Source organism: Chlamydomonas reinhardtii, chromosome 8 (assembly GCF_000002595.2).
Source record: "Chlamydomonas reinhardtii strain CC-503 cw92 mt+ chromosome 8, whole genome shotgun sequence".
NCBI classification, from domain to species: Eukaryota; Viridiplantae; Chlorophyta; class Chlorophyceae; order Chlamydomonadales; family Chlamydomonadaceae; genus Chlamydomonas; species Chlamydomonas reinhardtii.
In genome coordinates, this window is record NC_057011.1 from 2,363,986 (window position 1) to 2,385,142 (window position 21,157).

Consider the following 21,157-nt stretch of genomic DNA (forward strand, 5'->3'; position numbering starts at 1 on the left):
CGCCGGCAGCGGGTGTGCCAGCGGCCGCGGCGAGAGCAGCAGCGGCAGCGGCAACCACAGCGGGGATGGCGGTGGCAGCAGCGACAGCGACAGCGACAGTGGCGCCGAGGTCGAGGGTGGCACGGCGGCCTGTGGGAGCGGTATACATGGGGTCAGCGTCATCCACGCCCGCACCAGTGGCGACCGGGACTTTGAAGCAGCGGCCGCAGTCCTTGCGGCCTGTGCGGCTGTGCTGCTGCTCTGTGCGCTGCTTCCAACACCGCCGTCGGCGGCGCCCGCCAGCGGAGGCGGCGGTGGAGGCGACCCGGCGGCCCTTTTGCTCGGCCTCCTGTGGGGCACGCTGTCGCGACTGCTGACGCGGCTGCTGAGGGCAGCGCAGTTCCTGGTGGGCTGTCTCTGGTGGCGGTAGGAGGCCATTAGCGCTCCTGCCACTGCCACCGGAGGAGCATGCGGCGCGGGGGCAGAAGCGGCGTTCGAGACGCCTACTGCGGCCGCTGATGATGGCGGTGCCGGCGCTGCTGGTGCTGCTGGTGCTGCCGCTGGTGCCGGTGGCGCTGCCGCTGGTGCCGCTGCCGGTGGCGCTGCCGCTGCTGCCGCTGCCGGTGGCGCTGCCGCTGGTGCCGCTGCCGGTGGCGCTGCCGCTGGTGCCGCTGCCGGTGGCGCTGCCGCTGGTGCCGCTGCCGGTGGCGCTGCCGCTGGTGGCACCTGGACGACACGGGCCGGCTGGGCGCTGCTGGCGCTGCTGGCGCTGCTGGCGGCGGCGGCCGGACTATTCTTGGCGCTGCGTAAGGCTAGCCGGCGACGCTGGCAGCAGCAGTGGCACGGATCTGTGGGAAAGCGTCTGGCCTGGATGTCAGGGCGCTCTGCTGGGCCCTGGCCGGGCATGGCATGGCCGCCTAGCAGTTGTGCCTTGTGTGCAACACCCATACATACAATACGCACGTATGAGGGCCAAGTTTGAGGGTATAGTAGATACTGAATATCAAAGCAAGCATAATGCGAGGAGGTCACCAGCAGCTGAACCATGGTGCACTCGCCGGCATCATCATATTTCATCACGGAGGGCTGTGTACGGTATAGGCAGTACACCTGCCGATGCCGGTGCTGCCCCCTATGTACTGGATGGGCTAAGGGAGAAAGGTTTGCCACGTTGGGGGTGACTTCAGCGCTGGCGCAGTCCGTGTGCCAGACCGCACGCGTACATGACGGCAAGAGGCACATGCCGCCTTGCAGCCTGGTCACCTGCGAGGCCGAACCGAGCAGCGTGTGTGTGTGCGTGTGTTCAAGGAAAACGAATGCGCGCGCGTGTGTGTGTGTGTGTGTGTGTGTGTGTGTGTGTGTGTGTGTGGTTGCGCGGGTCGAGCGAACGCACGAGATATACGTGCCACGTGCGCGAGCCAACTGTATCGGTATCAAAATAAGCCCATCACGGCACATGAGGCTCGCGACTCGGAGCGTGCACGAGCTGCATAGCAAGGGACCTCTAAATTCATGCATTCACTTTGGGGTGTTGGGTAGCAACCGGTTGATTGAACGCTGTTGTTGTTGTGTCCGAGGATCTCGCCCGGACACGTCACTGCCCAATGAGTATAGGTTGCAACTTACAACCCTTGAGGAGTTGGCATTTTGGCATGCTCAGGGCGGGGCATACGAATAAGGTATGCATATGATTGGGGCACACCGCGGTGCTTCGGCTGCACGGATACGCACGGCGCTGAGAATGCTCCAGCCTACGGACACAATTAAATGGAGGTAAGCATACCGTATAGCGCTTCTGCACGTGCAATTCGGCGGTGTGTGTGCATGAATGGTATCTTGCAGTACCGTACACCACCTTTTGGAATAAACGGGGAGTCATCGGAGGAAGTTGCCGGGGAGCGTGGGCTGTTATCACCACTGACGCCGCGCCAGGAACGTGTAGGGGGGGTTGGATTGGGTTCGGGGGTTCTGAACTTACTGATTTTACGGAGGCGGGTTGGACTGGAAGGGCATGATGGCGCAGGTGGCTGACGTTGTGCAACAGTGCTAAGGTGCAGCAGCGCCGGCAGTGTGTGCCGCCCTCTACCAAGCGCACACGTGGAAGCGTAACAGCAGCAGTAGGCGGGGTAGGCGGCGCTGGAGGAGCGCGGACGCTGAGAGCATTTGCGGGCCGCGGCATGCCTGTGTGTGTGTGTGTTACAGGATTGGATGTGTGCATGTGCCTGTGTGTGTGTGTGTTACAGGATTGGATGTGTGCATGTGCATGTGAGGGGCTGAGGCTGCCGCGCGCAGCTTCTACGGTAACCAGTGATGATGTGCTCGGAAGTGCCATTGTTGGGAGGTGGTGCGAGGCACTGGAAAACCGTGTTGTTGAAAGGTGGTGCGAGACACTGGCTGGGTTGCCGTGTTGTTGGTTAGATGCAGGCAGGTCTGGGGGTTTGCCCGTACGGCTAGGGCGGCTCGGGACGGAGGCGCCGACGATGCCGTACTTGAGAATTGCCAGGTGGGGTGGTGGAGGACAGTAGCAGCAGGGGGCATGCAGTAGGGGGCATGCAGCAGGGCGGAGCTGGCCTCAGAGGGGCTGCTGTTAACGGTATTGCATGTCGGCCGGTGGAGAACAGGAACATGAGGCGGGCGATTGAGGCAATAAGCGGAAGGAGTGCGTTGATACAGGTTGCCAAGGCATCCCGCGGTCATTCGCACCACAGTGGTAATGCACATGAGAGGCCAGCTGGCGCAGTTCACGAGCCCACTGCTTGCACGGCAGGTAGGCCCTGCTTGCTCGTGCGTTTACAGCTCCTCGGCCGCGCTCAGCCATGTGGGTCAGCGGCCGGGTACAGGGCGCAACCCTGCCAGCACACTGAAACCATGCGTGCAGCAGCACCCGCCAACAGCCCAACACCACGCACTCACTGCTGCCACCGACCCAGACCACTTCGCAAGGTGAAGATGCACGGAGGCAGGCTCTCCTGTGACCCTCACTCGATGTTCCCATCCGGGACCAGCCCGCTCCTTTCCTCTCGTGTGTCATGCTGAGCAACGGTAATGCTGGTGCCTCTGCAGGTGCCAAACGGTACCCGGGGCCTGGCGCAGCCGTAGGGTTCGCGCGACATCCGCAGCCCCAAGCCTCCCCTGGCCAAAGCCCTGGCAGACAGCTCCAGCACGTTCGTGCTGCTGCACATCGCACGTTCGTATGGAAGCCCGTTTCCGCCCGCCGCTTTGCTGCTTCAGGGGCGGGGGGCCATAGCCGTCCTAAAGCCGAACTCGCGCCAAGCGCTCCTTGATGTTACATTTGGAGGAGCCTGGCCTCCCAGGTCTTGCACTCCTTTCATTGCCTCATTGTGGCATGCCGCATGCTTCAGGTCAGCAATTAACATCAGTGAATGGTAAGTTTCGTCCTTGTGCAGGACGCCAGGCACGCGCGCATACCCGCTCGGTGCCAGGGTCCCGTCCTAACTCGTGTGTCTTGTGCTATAAGTACTCGTGCTCTTCCTTCATCTCCTAAAACACCATATCCATCTACAACTGTCTTATACGTCTTGATCACCTAAGCAACAGGCCGTGCATACGTACACACGCGCATGCAAGTGGATGGGATCACGAATAATGCACAACTAAAGTACGTATGATCACAGCTGGCCGGCCTATCCTAAGTAACCACATACGCCCACTGCCGTTCCGGCATGGTCCCAAGCATTGATACAGCTACAAGTCTATAATGGAAGGGAACTAACGGCGTCGCACGGTCGCCAGCTCTTGTCCAGAGCTGAGTGGCGGCTAGCTGGCTAGCCAAAGTAAGAAGCTGGCCAAGGCCTCAGAAGACGGTGACCAGCACCTTGACGGGCCTTGACGTTGCGGGTGTGGGCTTGTCAACCTGTGTGTGAGGCGTGGAAAGAGTTAAACCGCCGTCAGTGGCCAAGTGCGAAACAGGCCGTTGTGCGGACATACAGACGGTACCCCAGCCTTACTTGACCCACCCCATCAGCTAGCTAGCTAGCCGCTCCCCCGATCAGCGACAGTCTACTGGTGGCACGACGATGCGAAATGACCCACCTTGCGGAGAAGGGTGCGGCGCAGCCCTTCCAGGAAGAGGGGGTCCACAACGCCGCCATCAGCATCCGTCGCCTTGGGCGAGCCACGCATGAAGCCTCGGGCCGGTAGGGCTTCACCCCACCGGTGGGCGGCGTGCACAGCAGCGCGCACAGCTGCGCGAAGAGCACAGGGTCCTCTTCGCCGGAAGGAGCGGGCCTGTTCCGCAGGCCGCAGTCGACAACCTGCCCGTATGAGAGAAAGGAAGTGTGTTAGCAAGGTGTTTGCTTTGGGAATGGCGCGCATGAGTGCGGCTTCAGGCAAACGCGAGCGACCGCCGGGACAGTGGTCCTCAGTCGGCTGGGAGCGTGCGTGCCCACCCCACACATCGTGTGCGTGCCACCCGCATCACCCGCCCCACCCGCCAACGCTGCAGGTCCCTCACCTGCGGTTTGCCGCGCTGCTTAGGGTGCTCAAGAGACTTGAGTAGCATCTGAAGGCACATCTTGATGCCGAGGGAAGGACGACCCCGAGGAACGTGCGTAGGAGAGCGAGCTGGAAGGTGCGCAGCGTGCACGGACGTGGGCGGGCGAGACGGAGTTGCACTGACACAAGCGAGTGGCGTCTAGTGCGGTGGTCAGCGAGCGGGGAGGCTTGTGGGGCGAACTGGGTCGCGACAAGAAGTAGCAAGGGAGTGGCTGTGTGCTCGGCGGAAGGCTGAAAGAGGTTGCGAAGGCTACCCGGTGGAGTAGTGGCTGCTGGAGAGTTGTATGTTGTAATAGTAATAAGCCGGCGTGCCCGGCTTTTATAGCGGCAGGGTCCCGGGGCCTGCGCTACGGGGCCCCGTACGGCATGGCCAGGCTGAGCCGGTTCGCAGTCAGTCTCGGCTCAGGTGTGCCAAAACGGTCGGCGGGTCAAGGCAACCGCCTCCGCGTTGACCGCCCCAGAACCACCTGCGTTGTGTTGCAAAGCAACAGACATGTCATTTGTTTGATTGTATTTATACCAGCACTCAGGGAGAAAGGTGAGGGCGCGCGCTCCTGTTGCAGAGCGCCAGGAAACGCTCTCCCCAGTTGCCCCGCCCGTGTGGCCAAGCGTAAAGGCCTCATTAGATTATGTCTGAATGCGCAAAGAGCAGGCAACAAGCGCAGGTTTGGGGCTTTGCTTGCGTTTCCCTCTTGCACGCGCCACGCACCACGCGCCCTGCTATCCACCTGGTATTGTATACATCCTAGCACTCTATCTTGCCAAGAAGCCAAAGCGCGCGCAAGACAGCCAGCTAGAAAGCCAGCTCCCCGCGTCTCGTAAACTTCCAGGCTGTCCCCAACGCGCGCGCGCGCGCGTACGTTGCTGAGTGCTCCACGCACCACACAATCCGTTTCTCAACAGCCCACTTGAGAGCCCGCCAGCGCGCACGCATCCGCCTTGGTTGGCCGCGCCAGGCCTCGGCTTCCGCGGACGGGGCATCGTCCAGCCAGCGCAGTTGGAGTGGCGCTCCCTTGAGTGCTTATTGATAAAGAAATGCTGCTGCGCACACGCGGCGGGTGCTTTGGCAAAATGGCAGCGGGGCGCTAGCCGCGGGTTGCAGAAGCTGAGTTTTGGCGGGAAATAAAATGACTGTGACTTACAGGTGGGCGTGCTGCTACTGCAACTGCTACTGCTGCTGTATCTCGTAGCTTATGATATGTGTTTGAAATGCCGCAGTGATCGCGGGCGTTAGCGGCGTGGGATGGCGCCACATATGGCCGCGGTGGATTGCAAGCACGGCGCCCATTCGGCTGTCTCGCCTTCATGCAGCCGCAGCTATCTAGTTGCAAGAGGCGCGCCGCCCCCGCCCTGCTGTGTGATCGCTATCTTGATCCCCAACAATACTACGGACTACATGCAGTGGCTCCGCGCGCTCCTTGCGGTCTCGATCCACGCACGGTGCTGCGCGCACTTGGAGCATGTTAGCAAGTACGGCAAGCAACATCAAGCCGCTGCTTCCCTCCGCGGCTTCGACTAGGAGCACCTCTGGCTGCGACCGCACCAGCGTCCCAGCGGCGTGGTGGTTCAGGCACGCTGGCATTTCCTGAGGGACAGGCGTTGTTGGTGTCGCTGGTGTTGCCAAGGCACTCTGGTCATCTGGGTCTGTCCATTCACGCTGCTGGCGAAAGGGCCTGGCGGACAGCCCCTGGCGACGCGGGGGCACCCCGTGACCCTGGGCACCCTGGCAAGGGCACGGGCTTCCCATCGTGGCGCGCAAAGTCGCATACCGTACCGCACCAGTGCATCGGCTTTACACGGCCAGGCCGCAGCATCCTGCTCCGCCTCCTGCCAAACCTCACGCCTATTACTATCCCTCCGCGCACGTCACCATGTCTTGTACTGCATCGCCCAAATGTGCCACACGAGGCGTCATATGTCTTCAGAGCAGGCGTCCGGGATGGTCGGGTTGGCCAGACGACAGGCACTATGGTGGCGGCCCGCGCCTCAAACGCACGCACACCAAAACCGACGCGTGTTCAACGTGCCGGCCGTGTGTCTCCAGCCCCCGTCGGCCATCCTGCACATCAACCACTCGGGGCCTTAACCCACGCCTGCAACCACCGCCCTTTCACTCCTAACAACTCTCCTGAACGCTCTCGCTCACGTCCGCACGACATCTGCCAGCTGCCGCCACGAGCTGCATCCCGGCGTCCACCGAGTGTTGCCGGCCCCACACCCCGGCAAAGCCAGGTCTGGCTGCATTGCGTCCGGACCTATACCGGTACTCTGGCCGTTGCCCATGAATTGCACACAAAGCCCAGATCGATCAGGCCCTGGCCACGCAGCACAACGCCATCGCAGCCCCGCCGTGTCGTCTCCGCAGCCGCTGCGGCTGTGCCCTGCACCGGGGCGCGGGCGCCTGACCCCGCAGGGCACCCGGACGGGGCCCACCACACCCACCGCCACAGCCATCGGCACCATATGCTGTGCCCTCACCGCCGCTGCTGCTGGCATTCCCCCCCGCCCCCCCCCCGGCAGCGCCCTTTGTCATTGCGTGCGCTGGACCTCCTGCCACGCCATACACGCGCTGACGCGACTCCGCGCCGCCGCGCTGTACCGCCTTGCGCTGCACCAGCCACACCGCGGCGCACTCCGCGGCATCGGCACACGCTGATTCCCGGAGCTGCTCCGTGAGCCCACCAAGTTGTGGTCCCGGTGCCCACATCACCTCCACAGGCGCGCTGACTGCGGTCACCGCCTGCAGCGCCAGACGCCGCCGGCTGGTGCTACAGCCGTCGGCTGCCGCCGCCCGCTGCAGCAGCTGCTTGCGCTGCGCTCCTGTCTTCCCGCACCGCCTGCGGCCCCATGCCATGGTCACGGCCCAGGCCGCCTCACTGAAAAGCGCCGGGCAGCGGCGGCCGCCCGCCCTGCGCTTCCTCCACACCCCATCCCTGCGCTTCCTCCACGCCCAGTCCTGGGCTTCCTCCACGCCCGATCCCAGCGGGCTCGCCTGCGGGCTGCCGCCCAGCGGGCTGCCGCCCTGCGGGCTGCCGCCCTGCGGGCTGCCGCCCTGCGGGCTGCCGCTGTCGCGGCGCCACGGCGCGCGGGCTTGTTAGCACGATGCCGAGCACGCCGGGAAGTGCACGTTGCTGCGGCGCGGGCCAACGTGGGAGGGAGAGGGACCGGTTACATTCACACCTAATCAACAAATGCAGTTGTGGCAAGGCACAGCGGTGCCGCAGGGGGCGGCGTTGACGGACCCGCTCACCCGCACGGCCCGTACGGCCCGTAGGCTGAAGTGTCGCATGTCGCTGGACCTCCCAACCCATCCATAAATGTCCGCCGCGGGTTTCCGTCCCACACGTTGCCCATCCCCCCGGGGCCCATCCCTCCTGCCACCGTGTCCAGCTGCCACACCCCCGTCACGCTGCTCACTCCCCCGACCAAGGCCACCACGGCCCCATCCCCACCGGTTTAGTTTGGGCTGGGGTCTACAACCCACCCCCATCCCCACCATCATCCGTGCCGCTGCGACCAGCCCACCATCACCAACACCACCACACCCATACCACCGCCATCCCACACCATCCCGTGGCCCCGCCCACATCGCCCCTCCACAGTACAACCCGCTGCACAACCCGCCATGCCGTGCTCACTTGATGTAGGTGCCGTACTGGATGGCCCGCTGCACGTACTGCTCGAACTGCCGCGGCTGGTCCACGAACATCTGCGCCGCCTCCTTGTTGAGCGGGTCGTCCGGGTTTGGGTCCAGGAACAGAAACTACAAGGCACGGCAGCGGCAGCGGCGGCGACAGCAAAGAGCACAGGCACGGCCAGAAGTTGGGAGATTGCAGAGAGTTTTGAGGAGGAGGAGAACAAGAAGGACAACTCCAGGCACAGCGGGGGCATGGTGCGGCTGCGAGGAGGCACGCGGTGGGGTCGGGTGACAGCGGCGCCTGGGCCCCGCTCTCTGCTCCTCCCGTGCTCCATCTCGTGCTCCACCTCCTGCTTCACATCCTGCTTCACATCCTGCTTCACATCCTGCTCACACACACACCGGCGCGCGCGCGCGCGCACCTGCAGTCCGTAGATGACGGAGCTGATGGACAGCACGGGCTTCCAGTCCTCGCGCAGGATGTTGAGACAGATCTTGCCTTCCAGGTCAATGTTGGGGTGGTACACCTGCGTGTGCGCACACACGAGGAGATAGGGCGTGTGTGTTAAGAAACGAAACGAAAGCCCGCCCAGACAGACAGTGTGTGTGTAAAAGAGCACAAGGAAAACATTGCGCAAAGACAGTGTGTGTGTGTTAGAGAGCACAAGGACCGCGTACGGTTTGTGTGTGCGTGTGAGCGTGGGCTTGTGTGTGTGGGACTTGGAAACGTCCAGGTCTGGGCCTGGAGCGTGGTGTCGGTCGCCGCAGTATGCCATAGGGATCCAGCCCCTGCCTTAACACGCCCGCAACGCCCCGTGAAGCCCCTCTCCTGACAAGGGCAGAAATTCCCCAGTAGCGGTGAAGCGGTACATCTGCCAGGGCGGCAGGGGAGTGCGGGGACCACTTCCTGCAGGTGGTGATGAGCGCCGTCGCCCACACGCTGCGGGCTCGCAACCCTCTGCCCGCTCCGGCAGGCCCCACCACCTTCTTTTGGGCCGGGACACGGACAAGCCATCGCCCACAGCGGCTTCCAGCATCATCGTAACCCCCCTTATTCGCTCCAGGCACCAGCGCCGCCGCCCGCCTGCTGTCCGGCTCACCTTGGTGGCGCACAGCACCTTGGGTGCGTCGTGCGGGTACCCCGGTGGGACGGTGAACTCGAAGTTAAACTTGCCGCCCCTGCGCACCGCATACCCCTCTTAATAAGCACAACTTCGAACTCGCAAAACCCCTGCCGAAGCAGCTCCGAGGCTAGATCCACAGATGGCCCCACCTGTATATCCCCTCGTCTGGCCGGATGGCGATGAAGAAGTGCATTAGCTTATCCTTTCCATCAGGGAAACTGATCGTGATGTTGGAAGGCAGGTTCAGCTCTGCCATGTCTGCAGAATGCGACGAAGCGTCATGCGAAGGTGTAGGCCCGCAGCGGCTTGCAACGCCATACCTTTCTGAATGCGCAGCTCTCCAGCTGAGAGCTTCCCGGGCTTGCCCACATTTGCAGCGGCCTCCTGCTGCTGCTTTTGTTTGTCCTGAAGTCGCGAGGGCGCGGCGTTTCAGTGGCTGGCCTCGGTCGGACGGCAGTCTGATTTCTGCCTCTCTCACCTTGACGGAAAAGAGCTTCAACATCGTGGCAAGCGCTGGTCTGTTCGCTCAGCTACCTAAGAAATCCCCCCTGGGGCCCAAACTCCTCGACACAAACGCACACCAAGGTATTCAAGCCGCGGCGTATACGTATTTAGTTCTTGTGTTTGGGAAGTGTAGTGTCTGGGATCCCAGGGCAAGGCAAACCCTAGGCCAAAGCTCATTCGGCCTCTCCGCACGATTACCCCAGACGACCCCAGCGGCAACAAGGGCGGCACCGTTGACACGACGCACCCGACACCCGGACATCCCGATACCTGGAGGTTGCGCGTGCGCACCTAGTGGATGATGGACGCCTCGATTGTCAGTTTCTGGCAGCTTTCCAGGGAATCCACGCCGCCGCCGGCTGACACGCATGCAGCTTCGATGCAATGCGCGCACATGCAACGCTCATGAACACTGAACATGCTGAATGCTAAGGGCAAGGCTGGCGGCGACACTGGGGTGGCGCCCCAGATGTTTTGGGACCCACCAATGGCACGGGAATTTCCCTGGCGCTCACTGCCTATACGGGACCGCCATAATCTGCGGGTGCGCTTTGGGGTAGCCTAGCTATCCATCCATGCCAAAGCGTACTGCCGCATCCGTGCCGGCACCGCTGCCGCTGGAGGGGCGTCCGTCTCCGCCTCCCGTGCCAGCAAAGTCCGCCGACAAGCCTCGACAATGTCGGCGGGCGGCAGTGGCACCGTTGCTGTCGGCGCCGCTGCTGGCGGCGGCAATGGTGCCTCCGGTGCCGCCGCCCTTGCCTGCGCTTCCACCGCCGCCGCCGCCGCCACCGCTTTCAATGCCTCCCGGAGCTGCAGGTGGGCCTGCCGCCATGCTGGTGGTGGATCCGCGGTCGGCTTTGGAGTGGCGTGTCCCTCAGGGGCCAAAGGCCTTGCTGGTCCCCCTGCCGCCAAGCACGCGGACACCCGGGCATTCTGCTTGCTCGCGTGGCAGGTTGCCTGCCGGTGCGGTGGCGTGCCCTTTCCGCTTCCTTCTCTCCTTTGGCCCCCCTCCTCCTTTGTAGCCACTCTCTCAGGAAAGGAAAGGGTACGTTACGGGGCGGCAACAGCCAGGCATGCTGAACGGGCTGCGTGTGTGCTCCCCCGCCTTGCGTCCTCAACGTGCATGAGCGCCCCGTGCATATGTGAGCACAGGTGAGCCCCGTGTGAGCAGGCCGCGACAGGACAACTTGAGGCAAGGCTGCGCGTCTTGTGTGAAAGGGACTGGCTAGGGCTCGCACGTGGGGCTCGCAGCATAAGCACCGATCTTACATATGACAAGGTCGCCACCCAGCAAGCCAGCAAGTAAGGCAGCAACTTGCCGTACGGCATCCAACATTCGATACGTGAGGTGGGATGGACGGATGGAGACATCCGGCGCCGCGTCTTCCATGTGTTCCGCGTTCGTTCTCACCACAAAGCCAACCTGCTCTATTTCTGGAAAAGAATTAATGGTGTGGCCACTTCGTGGCCTGCTAAGATACCCACCGCATCCAGCAATGCCGTACCCTGCCAAACCAAGCGCATCCCTGCCGTGCAAACCCAGTCACCCCGCCTTCTCCAGGAGGGACAACGGTATGTGCTCCCTGGCCCAAAATGCATGCACGCATCATGCTTTCTTGTCTTGCTATGCAGGTAACATAGAACACAGGCGTCGAATCAGTCGCAAGTGACACGCACGCGGCTGCCTGCCTATCCACCCGGTTCACACAGTGAACCCAACCCGCCGTGTCCAACAACACGACAGCCTACCCGTCTAGACCCTCCTGCCTGGCCTAATCCGAATAGCTTGTTAAATAATACCCTGGTAGCGAGGTCAAGCTATAGCAGCAATACTCGCGACATCTTGAAATTCATGTTCTTGTCTTAGAAAGTGATGGGAACGGGCGGCAGGGCCGCGCCCATCTCGCCGGGCTCATCGCCGCGGGCGTTCTCATCACCGTAGCCGAGCTGCCCTGCCGCGTTCTCGCCCCTGAAACACAGGCGTGAGATGAACACGCAAGGCGGCAGGCAATCAAGGGAGTTAGCACGCTGCCGCGGAGGGGGGGGGAGGGAAAAGGCGGAGCGACAGCACGTGCGGCACGGCGGAACAAGTCGAGGGCAGCGGGTGCACGCACGCAACTCCGCACACACGCGCATGCACGCACACATCCTGCCGCGCTCCTTGCATCGCCCCCTCCCCTGCCGCTTGCTGCCTGCCCTGCTGCTCACCAGCACTTGAGCACGGGGCTGGCGGGGGCGGCGGGCCGCAGCACGGCGCAGCTGTAGTAGGAGTTGGTGGAGACAGCGGCGGCCGCCAGTCCCGCACCCAGGTCCACCGGCGGCAGGTCGTCGCCCATCTGGCCCGGGGCGCTGCCGCGCGACACCTCATCGCCCAGCCCCAGCTCGCCGTAGTCGTTCAGGCCCCTGCCGTACAGTGCCATACAGGGCAGGGCAGTACGGCACGACTGTACGTCAGAATTCGATGAGGAGATGCAGTGGAAAGTGTTCAGAGGTCTTTACATACACACGGGTGTGCGCGTCCCCTGGCAGAACTCTCGGGCGCTTGTAGCCTGCGCCCATACACACACCCACACACCCACACACACCCACACACACCCACACACACTCACACACACACACACACACACACACACAATACACCCGCCCTTGAGCACTCGCGCAAGCACGCACGCACGCACGCACGCACGCACGCACGCATGCACGCACGCAAATGCAGCCACGCACCAGCACTTGACCAGGCGCTGGCTGGCGGCCGGCGCCGAGGTGTTGGCCAGCACCGCGCAGCCGTGGCCCAGGCCCAGCGCGAGGTCCAGCGGCACCAGGCCGGAGCCCAGGTCCAGAGCCGGCAGGTTGTCGCCCTGTGAGTGGGGTGGTTGGTGGTTGGGTGGTGCGGTGGTTGGGGGTTGTGGTGGGGGTGGTGGTTGGGTGGGTGGTGGTTGGGTCGGGTGGTGGTTGGGTGCTTGGGTGGTGATGGTTGGGTGGGTTGTGGGGGTGGTCCTGGTACGTGTCAAAACGCATAATTCCAATTCCGCACAATGTGTTGATCCCTCAACACGCGCACCCACCATCTCGTCAGGGCCGTCGCCGCGGCGCTCCTCGTCACCCGTGCCCAGCTGGCCGCCGTCGGCGCTGCCCCAGCACTTGACCACGGGGGGGCCGGCGGCGGCGGCGCCCGAGGCGGGCTCCAGGAAGGCACAGGTGGCGTACTGGCCCGTCACCAGGCGGGTGGGTGTGAGGCCGGTGCCCAGGTCCACGTACGGCAGGTTGTCACCCTGGGGGGGTGGGTGGGTAATGGGTTACGGGTTGGGGTTGGGGCGTTTGGGTAGTGGGTTGGGTTGGGGTTGGGGGGTTTGGGTGAGGGGCACGGATGAGGGGCGAGGGGCGAGTTACTGACATGGAGTGTGTGGGACCGAAAGCGGATGTCGTGCACCTGGCCTGTGCTCCCTGGCGCGCCGCCAGACTGGCTGGCGCACGCGCCGGCCCACGCTTATCCATCCACTGCCACCCGCCCTCGCGCCCTCCCTCCGCACGCACCATGGTTCCGTTCACGTCTCCACGGTAGGTGGTGTCGCCGTAGCCCACCTGGCCCATCTCGGCAGAGCCCCTGCAGGTGCGTGCGCGTGCGTGTGTTAAAGAGCACAAGGAAAACATTACGCGTGTATGTGTGTGCGTGAGTGTGTGTGTGCATGGGTGGTTTGGGGGATCATATGCCTGAGCCCAACGAGAAAGTCCCATCACCACCACCAGAAAGCCCACACGGGAGGAGGGGCGCAGAGCACGCGCGGACTGCGTGTTGGCGTTGCAGTGATGCAAATGGCGGGCGGCTCAACTAGCCCGTCGGGTGGCAGGGCGGGTTCACCCCCCCCCCGTCTAACGCCGTCCGCCCGCTCCATGCCGGCACCACCCTCACAGACAGACCCCCACCACCACGCCCGACAAACAATCCCACGACTGCTGTTCTACTGCAGCACGCAAACCCACCAGCACTTGACGTGGGCCTTGCCCGCGCTGTCCGTGACGATAGCGCAGCTGTGCTCGCCGCCCACCGACAGCTGCGTCACGTTGAGGCCGCTGCCCAGGTTCACCACAGGCAGGTTGTCACCCTGGGGATGTGGATGGGGGGGGTTACATTGTGGTTGTGTGGGGTGGGGTGTTCGTGTGTGGGCGGGTGCGTGTGTGTGGGTGAGTCTGTGGGGGAAGGGGGTGTTTGTGTGTGCCAGTGTTCGTGGGTGACGCGGCGTTCACGGTGGCCCTTGCCCTGCCCGTGCACAGTACCACAGACACAGACACACACACGTACGTACCCAGCCACACACGCACGCACCCAACCACACACACACGACCCAGCCACACACAGCCACACACGCACCATCTGGCCGGGCTGGTCGCCGCGGGTGTCCATGTCCTCAAGACCCAGCTGCCTGCAGGCAAATACACATGCACACAGGTCATCATATGGATCACTCGTGCACATAATAACATGAACGAACGTGAGGCTGGCCCCCGCCCCCGCCCTTCCATTCAATTCCCCAAACACCCACACATGCGCCTCTCACCCACTTGCCCACCCACTCGCCCACCAACTCGCTCACCCAACGACCCCGCCCCCCCCCCCCCACACACACACACCAACCCCCCCCCCAAACCCCGCCCCAATCACCCATCCCCAACACCGCCCACCCCGCACCGGCCCCAACGCACGCCCGCACCCGGCGTAGTTGACGCCCCAGCACTTGACCACGTTGAGCCCGGTCGCCGCCTGTCGCAGCAGCGCGCAGGTGTGCAGGCCACCCGCCCCCACATACAGCGGCGTCAGGCCGGTGCCTAGGTCCACTGCCGGCAGGGCGTCGCCCATGGTGCCGGGGGCATCACCGCGGTTCACGGCGTCGCCCAGACCCAGCTGGCCGCCGCTGTTGCCGCCCCAGCACTTGATGACGGGGGTGGTGGAGTTGCTGGTCTTGACCAGAGCGCACGAGTACCTGTCGACGCGTGGCGGGGCCGCGTGCATGGTTGGGTGGGGGTGCGGGTTGGTTGTGGTGGGTGGCGACCGACCCATCCCGCAGCCCACATTCCCAACCCCAACCCCAGCCCCAACCCAACCCCAACCCCAACCCCAACCCCAACCTCCCCCCCAACCTCCCCCCCAAAGCCCCCCCCACACACACGCACACACACACACATACACACACATACACACACACACACGCACACAGGCGCGCACTCACGAGGTGCCGGTGCTCAGCTGCGTGACGTTGGCGCCCGCCCCCAGGTCCACCACCGGCAGCACCTGACCCAGCTGGCCGGGCTGGTTACCGCGGAACTCCGTGTCGCCCAGGCCCAGCTGGCTGCAAGGGTGGGAGGGGGGGGAGAGGAGGGGAGAGAGGCGGGGAGGAGGGATGGGAGAGGGAGCGGAGGAGGGGAGGAGGCTGAGAAGGGCAGAGGAGGTTGGAGGGCGAGGGGGCTCAAGGGCCGAGCACGAGAAGGCGGAAGGAGCTGGCGAAGCCCGCACTACAATAGTTCTAGGGGCCGTGGCTCGTGAGGGGACAGTCTGCATTCCACAGCCCTCCACACACACCCCGGGGACCACTGTCGAGTGCCGCTCAAAGCATAGGGCACGCTCTCCTCCTCGCTCTTTTGCATTGGGCTCGGTTTAAATTTGGGCTGGTATCTACCCCCCCCCCCCCCACACACACACACACACGACCTGATCCCTGTGCCCCGGACACATCTGGCCCTGACACACCCCTGGAACCCAATGATTCTGCCCGGTTCCCAATGGCTGCGCAATGGCGGCGGCGCTGCTTCACGCCTCACCCACCTGCCCGCCCACCCACCCACCCACCCCACCCCACCCCACCCATCACCCCGCCCACCCACTTCCACTCACCCGTAGTCGTTCTGCCCAAAGCACTTGACCTCGCCGTCCGCCCACACGCACGTGAAGCGCCCGCCCGTGGACACAGACATGGCGCGGATGGCGCCTGCGGAGGGAGGCCGGGGGAAAGCAGGGGTTGGGTTAGGGGGAAGCGGGGGGGGGATTGCAAGGATTGGTACAGAGAAGGGTAGCGAGGTAGACAGCAGGTGTGGTGTTGCGCGTACCGATGACCGAGGGGAGGGTAGCCGTTCATGGAGAATGGAGTGATGAAATCACAAGTATGAAGTGCGGACGTTGTAGCAGGAACAACAGGGGTTGCGCGGCCCAAGCAGGGTGGGGCTACACCATCACAGCGCGTCTGCGCATGGCATTGCATTGCCCGCAATACGGTACTCACGAGGCGCGGTTGTGGGCCTGGGCGAGGGCCTGGGCGCGGGGCTAGGGCTGGGGGCAGCGGCAGGCGACGGCGAGGGAGACGGCTTCGCCGCAGGGCTGGGGCTGGGGGAGGGGCTGGGGGAGGGGCGGGGGCTCGTGGTGTTGGCAGCCGGGCTACTCGGGACCGGGACCGGGGCCGGCGCGGGGCTGGGGCTCTTAGCCGCGGGCGAAGGCGCAGGAGAAGGCTTGGCAGCGGGCGAGGGAGAGAGCGAGGGAGACGGAGACGGAGAGGGGGAGGGGGAGGGGGACGCCACGGGGGGCGAGGCCGCGGGTGGGGTGCGCACCGCACGGGGCGGGCTTCGCCGCACACCTCGCGGCGGTGGCGACCGCCGCCCGGTCTTCACATCAACTGCATACGCAAGAACGTTGTGTGTTGTTGCCGCGACATAATGCAGCAATATGAAGGCAACGTTTTCTGGGCCTTGGGGCCCGTGTCGATCATCAACGCCCCGTCTGCAGCAGGTACGCGTTTTCACGCATGCGCACCTTTGATGAGGTTGTCCTTCTGTGCGGCAGCTTCTAGGAGCGCAGATGACAGTAACAGCGCGCCGAGAAGCAGCAAAAGAGAGCACGACCGCATTTTGGTGTCACTAATTAACGGCTCGAGTTTCAGCGGCGTGCGAATGTGATACACACCGTTTAGTACTTCGACAAGTAATGAGTTTAAGAATTCTGCACAGGTGCTGCGTGCTGCTCGTGGTTGAGTTCGTGCAAGCTGGATTCGCGCCCGCCGTTCATGCACTACTGGTCTTTCTCAGGGCCAACCAAACGAGCCAGAGTAAATGCGTGCGGGCTCGTGTATCTCCGCTTTATCAACTTAACACAGTAGCAGGCCTGTCTGTGTGCACTGGAGCGAAATCGTGTTTGCGTCACTTCGCGGCGACGCGCCCTGAAACGCGAAGCCTTTCGCCAGCTGAGATCCTCTCATAGCACACATGAATACATGGTGTGTGACATGGAGATTTTTGAAATTACACCATAAACCGTGCAGACACAGACTAACGCAGCAGCACTAACTGCCGTGCCGACATCCCTGCGCAACGCACTTGTCCCCAACCCCTGCGCCCGGCGCCCGCACAGTCACAATGCGTGTGTAGGCCAATCCACTGTCCACAATCGGCACCTGCAGCTGAAAAGCGCGAGACGCCACCAATTGCCCGACAGCCGTACAGGAGAGGCGTACAGGAACTCAATCGCTTTGGCGGTCCATCCATCTTCAAGTCCAAGCTAAGCTACCGCCCCTAAAAGTCCATAAACCGGAAGTTCCAATAATATGGAAGCATCAGTCAGCAAGGTTGAATACATACCCCCACCCCACAACCAGGTCCCCCACATTAGAACGAACGGCCACGCACAGCACTCGTCTGTGTTACGTTTGGCGGAGCCTGGCTTCCCAGGTCTTGCACTCCTTATCGTTGCCTTATTGTGGCATGACGCACGCTTCAGTTCAGCAATTGACTTCGGGGGATGATACGTTTTGTCCTTGTGCAGGACGGCACACGTGCTCGCTCGGGTCCTGGGTCCCATCCTAGCACATTTGTCTTGTCTGAAGTACCCGCCTCCTTCACCTCTACAATATCCATCTACAACTGCCTTACACGTCTTTACCACTTAAGCAACAGTTGCACATACACGCACGCATGAAAGTGGAATCACGATTGCACAACCGAAATACGTGCGGTCACAATCCGCAGTAGCCACACACAAACGTACGCACGCCCATTGCCATACCGGCACGGTCCCAAGCAACAAACTGCTTTAGCAACAAGCGGGTGTGGGCTTGCCAACCTGTGCAGCATGGAAAGAGTTGCACCGTCGTCAGTTGCTGGTTGAGAAACAGGCTCACTTCATTATGCTTACGAACAGGAGGCACCTCGGCTAGCAGGCAGCACCCTCAAGGCAGTCTACTGGATGGTGGTGTGAAGCGAAAGGGCGCATCTGACTTGGGGAGCAGGGCGGGAGCTTCAAAGTAGCCTACCCATAGGGCGCAGCAATACGCACCCAATAAAGTGCGTGGTTGGTTGGCTGCATTCCTCGACTTCCGCGGGCGGGCCGGCCTCCATCGAGACCCTGCTGCTGGAGGATGGTGGGATGCTGCGGCCTGTGGGTTCATCATTCGTACGGTACGCAAAGGGCGCCGCTGCGGGTGTGTGACCACTGATTGGTAGGTGGAGGGCTTCAGGGCGTCTTTAGCTGGCTGGCGGTCTGGCTGGCGGGCTGTATGAGGCACGCGTGGGTCGAGCGAGACAGTGCAAGGTGCTGCTGCGGCACGGCGCGCGCGTTAAGTCAGGGCTTTGTGGGTTGAGACCACAAGGAGTGGAGGGACTGCATGCAGCAGTCGGTAGTGTTGCTAGGGATCAGGATAGCGCACAGCGGCGGGGCGGGGGCGGCGCGCCTCTTGCAGCTAGCTTGAAGGCGAGACAGCCGAATGGGCGCCGTGTTTGCAATTCCGCCGCGGCCGTGACGCCGTCCCACGCAGCAGACACCCGCGACCACTGTGGCATTCCAAACACATCTATCATGAGTCTTCGACAGCAGTAGCAGTTGCAGTAGCAGCAAGCCCACCAACCTGTCAGTCACAGGCAGCCACTTTACTTCCCGCCAAAACTCAGCAGCTTTTGCAACCCGCAGCGCCCTGCTGCCCTTTTGCCGCCAATGCACCCGACGCGTGTGCGCAGCAGCATTTCTTTATCAACTACCACTCAAGGGAGCGCCACTCCAACTGCGCTGGCTGGACGATGCCCCGTCCGCGGAAGCCGAGGCCTGGCGCGGCCAACCAAGGGTGCGTGCGCGCTGGGCTCTAGAAATGGGATGTTTAGAAGCGGATTGTTTGGTGGAGCACTCAGCAACGTACGCGCGCGGGTCGGGGACAGCCTGGAAGTTTTCGAGACGCGGGGAGCTGGCTTTCTAGCTGGCTGTCGTGCGTGCGCTTTGGCTTCTTGGCAAGATAGAGTACTTGGATGCATACAGTACAAGGTGGATAGCAGGGCGCGTGGTGCGTGGGCGCGTGCAAGAGGGAAGCGCAAGCAAAGCCCCAAACCTGCGCTTGCGGCCTGCTCTTTGCGCATTCAGACATAATCTAATGTGGCCTTTACGCTTGGCCACACGGGTGGGGCAATTGGGGAGAGCGTTTCCTGGCGCCCTGCAACAGGAGCGCGCGCCCTCACCTTTCTCCCTGAGTGCTGGTATATATACAATCAAGCAAATGACATGTCTGTTGCTTTGCAAAACAACGCAGGTGGTTCTGGGGCGGTCAACGCGGAGGCGGTTGCCTTGACCCGCCGACCGTTTTGGCACACCTGAGCCGAGACTGACTGCGAACCGGCTCAGCCTGGCCATGCCGTACGGGGCCCTGTAGCGCAGGCCCCGGGACCCTGCCGCTATAAAAGCCGGGCGCGCCGGCTCATCACTATTATAACATACAACTCTCCAGCAGCCACTACTCCACCGGGTAGCCTTCGCAACCTCTTTCAGCCTTCCGCCGAGCGCACAGCCACTCCCTTGCTACTTCTTGTCCCGACCCACTTCGCTCTACAAGCCTCCCCGCTCGCTGACTACCGCAATAGACGCCACTCGCTTGTGTTAGTGCAACTCCGTCTCGCCTGCCAACGTCCGTGCACGCTGCGCACCTTCCAGCTCGCCCTCCTACGCACGTTCCTCGGGGTCGTCTTTCCCTCGGCATCAGAATGTGCCTTCAGATGCTACTCAAGTCTCTTGAGCACCCTAAGCAGCGCGGCAAACCGCAGGTGAGGGACCCGCAGCGTTGGCGGGTGGGGCGGGTGGCACGCACACGATGTGCGGGGCGGGCACGCACGTTCTCAGTTGACTGATGACCCCCGCGTCCCGGCGGTCGCTCGCCTTTGCCCTAAGCCGCACTCACGCGCGCCATTCCCAAAGCAAACACCTTATCGCTAACACACTTGCTTTCTCTCACACGGGCAGGTTGTCGACTGCGGCCTGCGGAACAGGCCCGCTCCGTCCGGCGAAGAGGACCCTGTGCTCTTCGCGCAGCTGTGCGCGCTGCTGTGCACGCCGCCCACCGGTGGGGTGAAGCCCTACCGGCCCGAGGCCCGCTTCATGCGTGGCTCGCCCAAGGCGACGGATGCTGATGGCGGCGTTGTGGATCCCCTCTTCCTGGAAGGGCTGCGCCGCACCCTTCTCCGCAAGGTGGGTCATTTCGCATCATCGCGCCACCAGTAGAGTGCCCCGCTGATCGGGGGCGGGAGCGGCCAGCTAGCTAGCTGGGGTGGGTCGAGTGAGGCTGGGGTACCGTCCGTCCGCACAATGAAGGCATGTTTCTCACTTAGCCACTGACGGCGGTTCAACTCTTTCCACGCTTCACACACAGGTTGACAAGCCCACACCCGTAACGTCAAGGCCCGTCAAGGTGCTGGTCACCGTCTTCTGAGACTGAGGCCAACTTCTTACTTTGGCTAGCCAGCTAGCCGCCACTCAGCTCTGGACAAGAGCTAGCGGCACTGCGAGTGTGCGACACCGTTAGTTCCCTTAAGCTGTAGACTTGTAGCTAAGCAGTTTCTTGCTTGAGACCATGCCGGAACGGCAGTAGTCGTATGTGATGGTTACTTAGGATAGGCCGGCCAGCTGTGACCATACGTACCGTACTTTGGTTGTGCATTCGTGATCCCATCCACTTGATGCATGCGTGTGTGTATGCATGCACGGCCTGTTGCTTAGGTGATCAAGACGTGTAAGGCAGTTGTAGATGGATATGATGTTATAGGAGATGAAGGAAGAGCACGGGTACTTAGCACAAGACACACGACTAACATTTCTCTGAACACGAGTTAGGACGGGACCCGAGCGAGCACGTGTGCCGTCCTGCACCAGGACGAAACGTATCAATCCACTGAAGTCAATTGCTGAACTGATGAAGCGTATTGCATGCCATAATGAGGCAACGAAAGGGGTGTAAGGTAGACCTGCTGGGAAGCCAGCGGGCTCCTCCAATTGTAACACAGATAAGTGCTGACGACTCCTATTGCTGTGCGGCCTGCGCATCTTCATCTCTTCGTCGTTTCTTTGTTCTGGTGTACGCATTGCGCGTCAAGTCAGTTAGCTGCTGGCTGG

The 21,157-nt window shown here is 62.7% G+C and overlaps 3 protein-coding genes across 3 annotated transcripts; 1 reads left to right on the plus strand and 2 right to left on the minus strand.

The window, feature by feature from the left end:
• Positions 1–6,274: 6,274 nt before the first annotated feature.
• CHLRE_08g370850v5 (uncharacterized protein) lies at positions 6,275–9,871 on the minus strand. The gene is made up of 7 exons (XM_001701263.2): positions 9,734–9,871; positions 9,576–9,660; positions 9,405–9,513; positions 9,232–9,310; positions 8,554–8,658; positions 8,133–8,257; positions 6,275–7,625 (listed from the first exon to the last, which is right to left on the minus strand). The coding sequence occupies exons 1-7, from the start codon at positions 9,755–9,757 to the stop codon at positions 7,589–7,591; spliced, it is 564 nt and encodes a 187-aa protein (XP_001701315.2). The 5' UTR covers positions 9,758–9,871; the 3' UTR covers positions 6,275–7,588.
• Positions 9,872–11,012: 1,141 nt separating this feature from the next.
• On the minus strand, positions 11,013–16,982 carry CHLRE_08g370900v5 (uncharacterized protein). The gene is made up of 12 exons (XM_043065030.1): positions 16,556–16,982; positions 16,032–16,418; positions 15,647–15,740; positions 14,985–15,104; positions 14,469–14,738; positions 14,129–14,180; positions 13,741–13,862; positions 13,294–13,363; positions 12,825–13,031; positions 12,484–12,617; positions 11,968–12,162; positions 11,013–11,728 (listed from the first exon to the last, which is right to left on the minus strand). The coding sequence occupies exons 1-12, from the start codon at positions 16,647–16,649 to the stop codon at positions 11,623–11,625; spliced, it is 1,851 nt and encodes a 616-aa protein (XP_042922031.1). The 5' UTR covers positions 16,650–16,982; the 3' UTR covers positions 11,013–11,622.
• Positions 16,983–19,522: 2,540 nt separating this feature from the next.
• On the plus strand, positions 19,523–21,055 carry CHLRE_08g370950v5 (uncharacterized protein). Its single transcript, XM_001701239.2, has 3 exons — positions 19,523–19,815; positions 20,012–20,236; positions 20,418–21,055. Exons 1-3 carry the CDS (start codon positions 19,756–19,758, stop codon positions 20,475–20,477), a joined length of 345 nt encoding a protein of 114 aa, XP_001701291.1. The 5' UTR covers positions 19,523–19,755; the 3' UTR covers positions 20,478–21,055.
• The last annotated feature ends 102 nt before the right edge of the window (positions 21,056–21,157 follow it).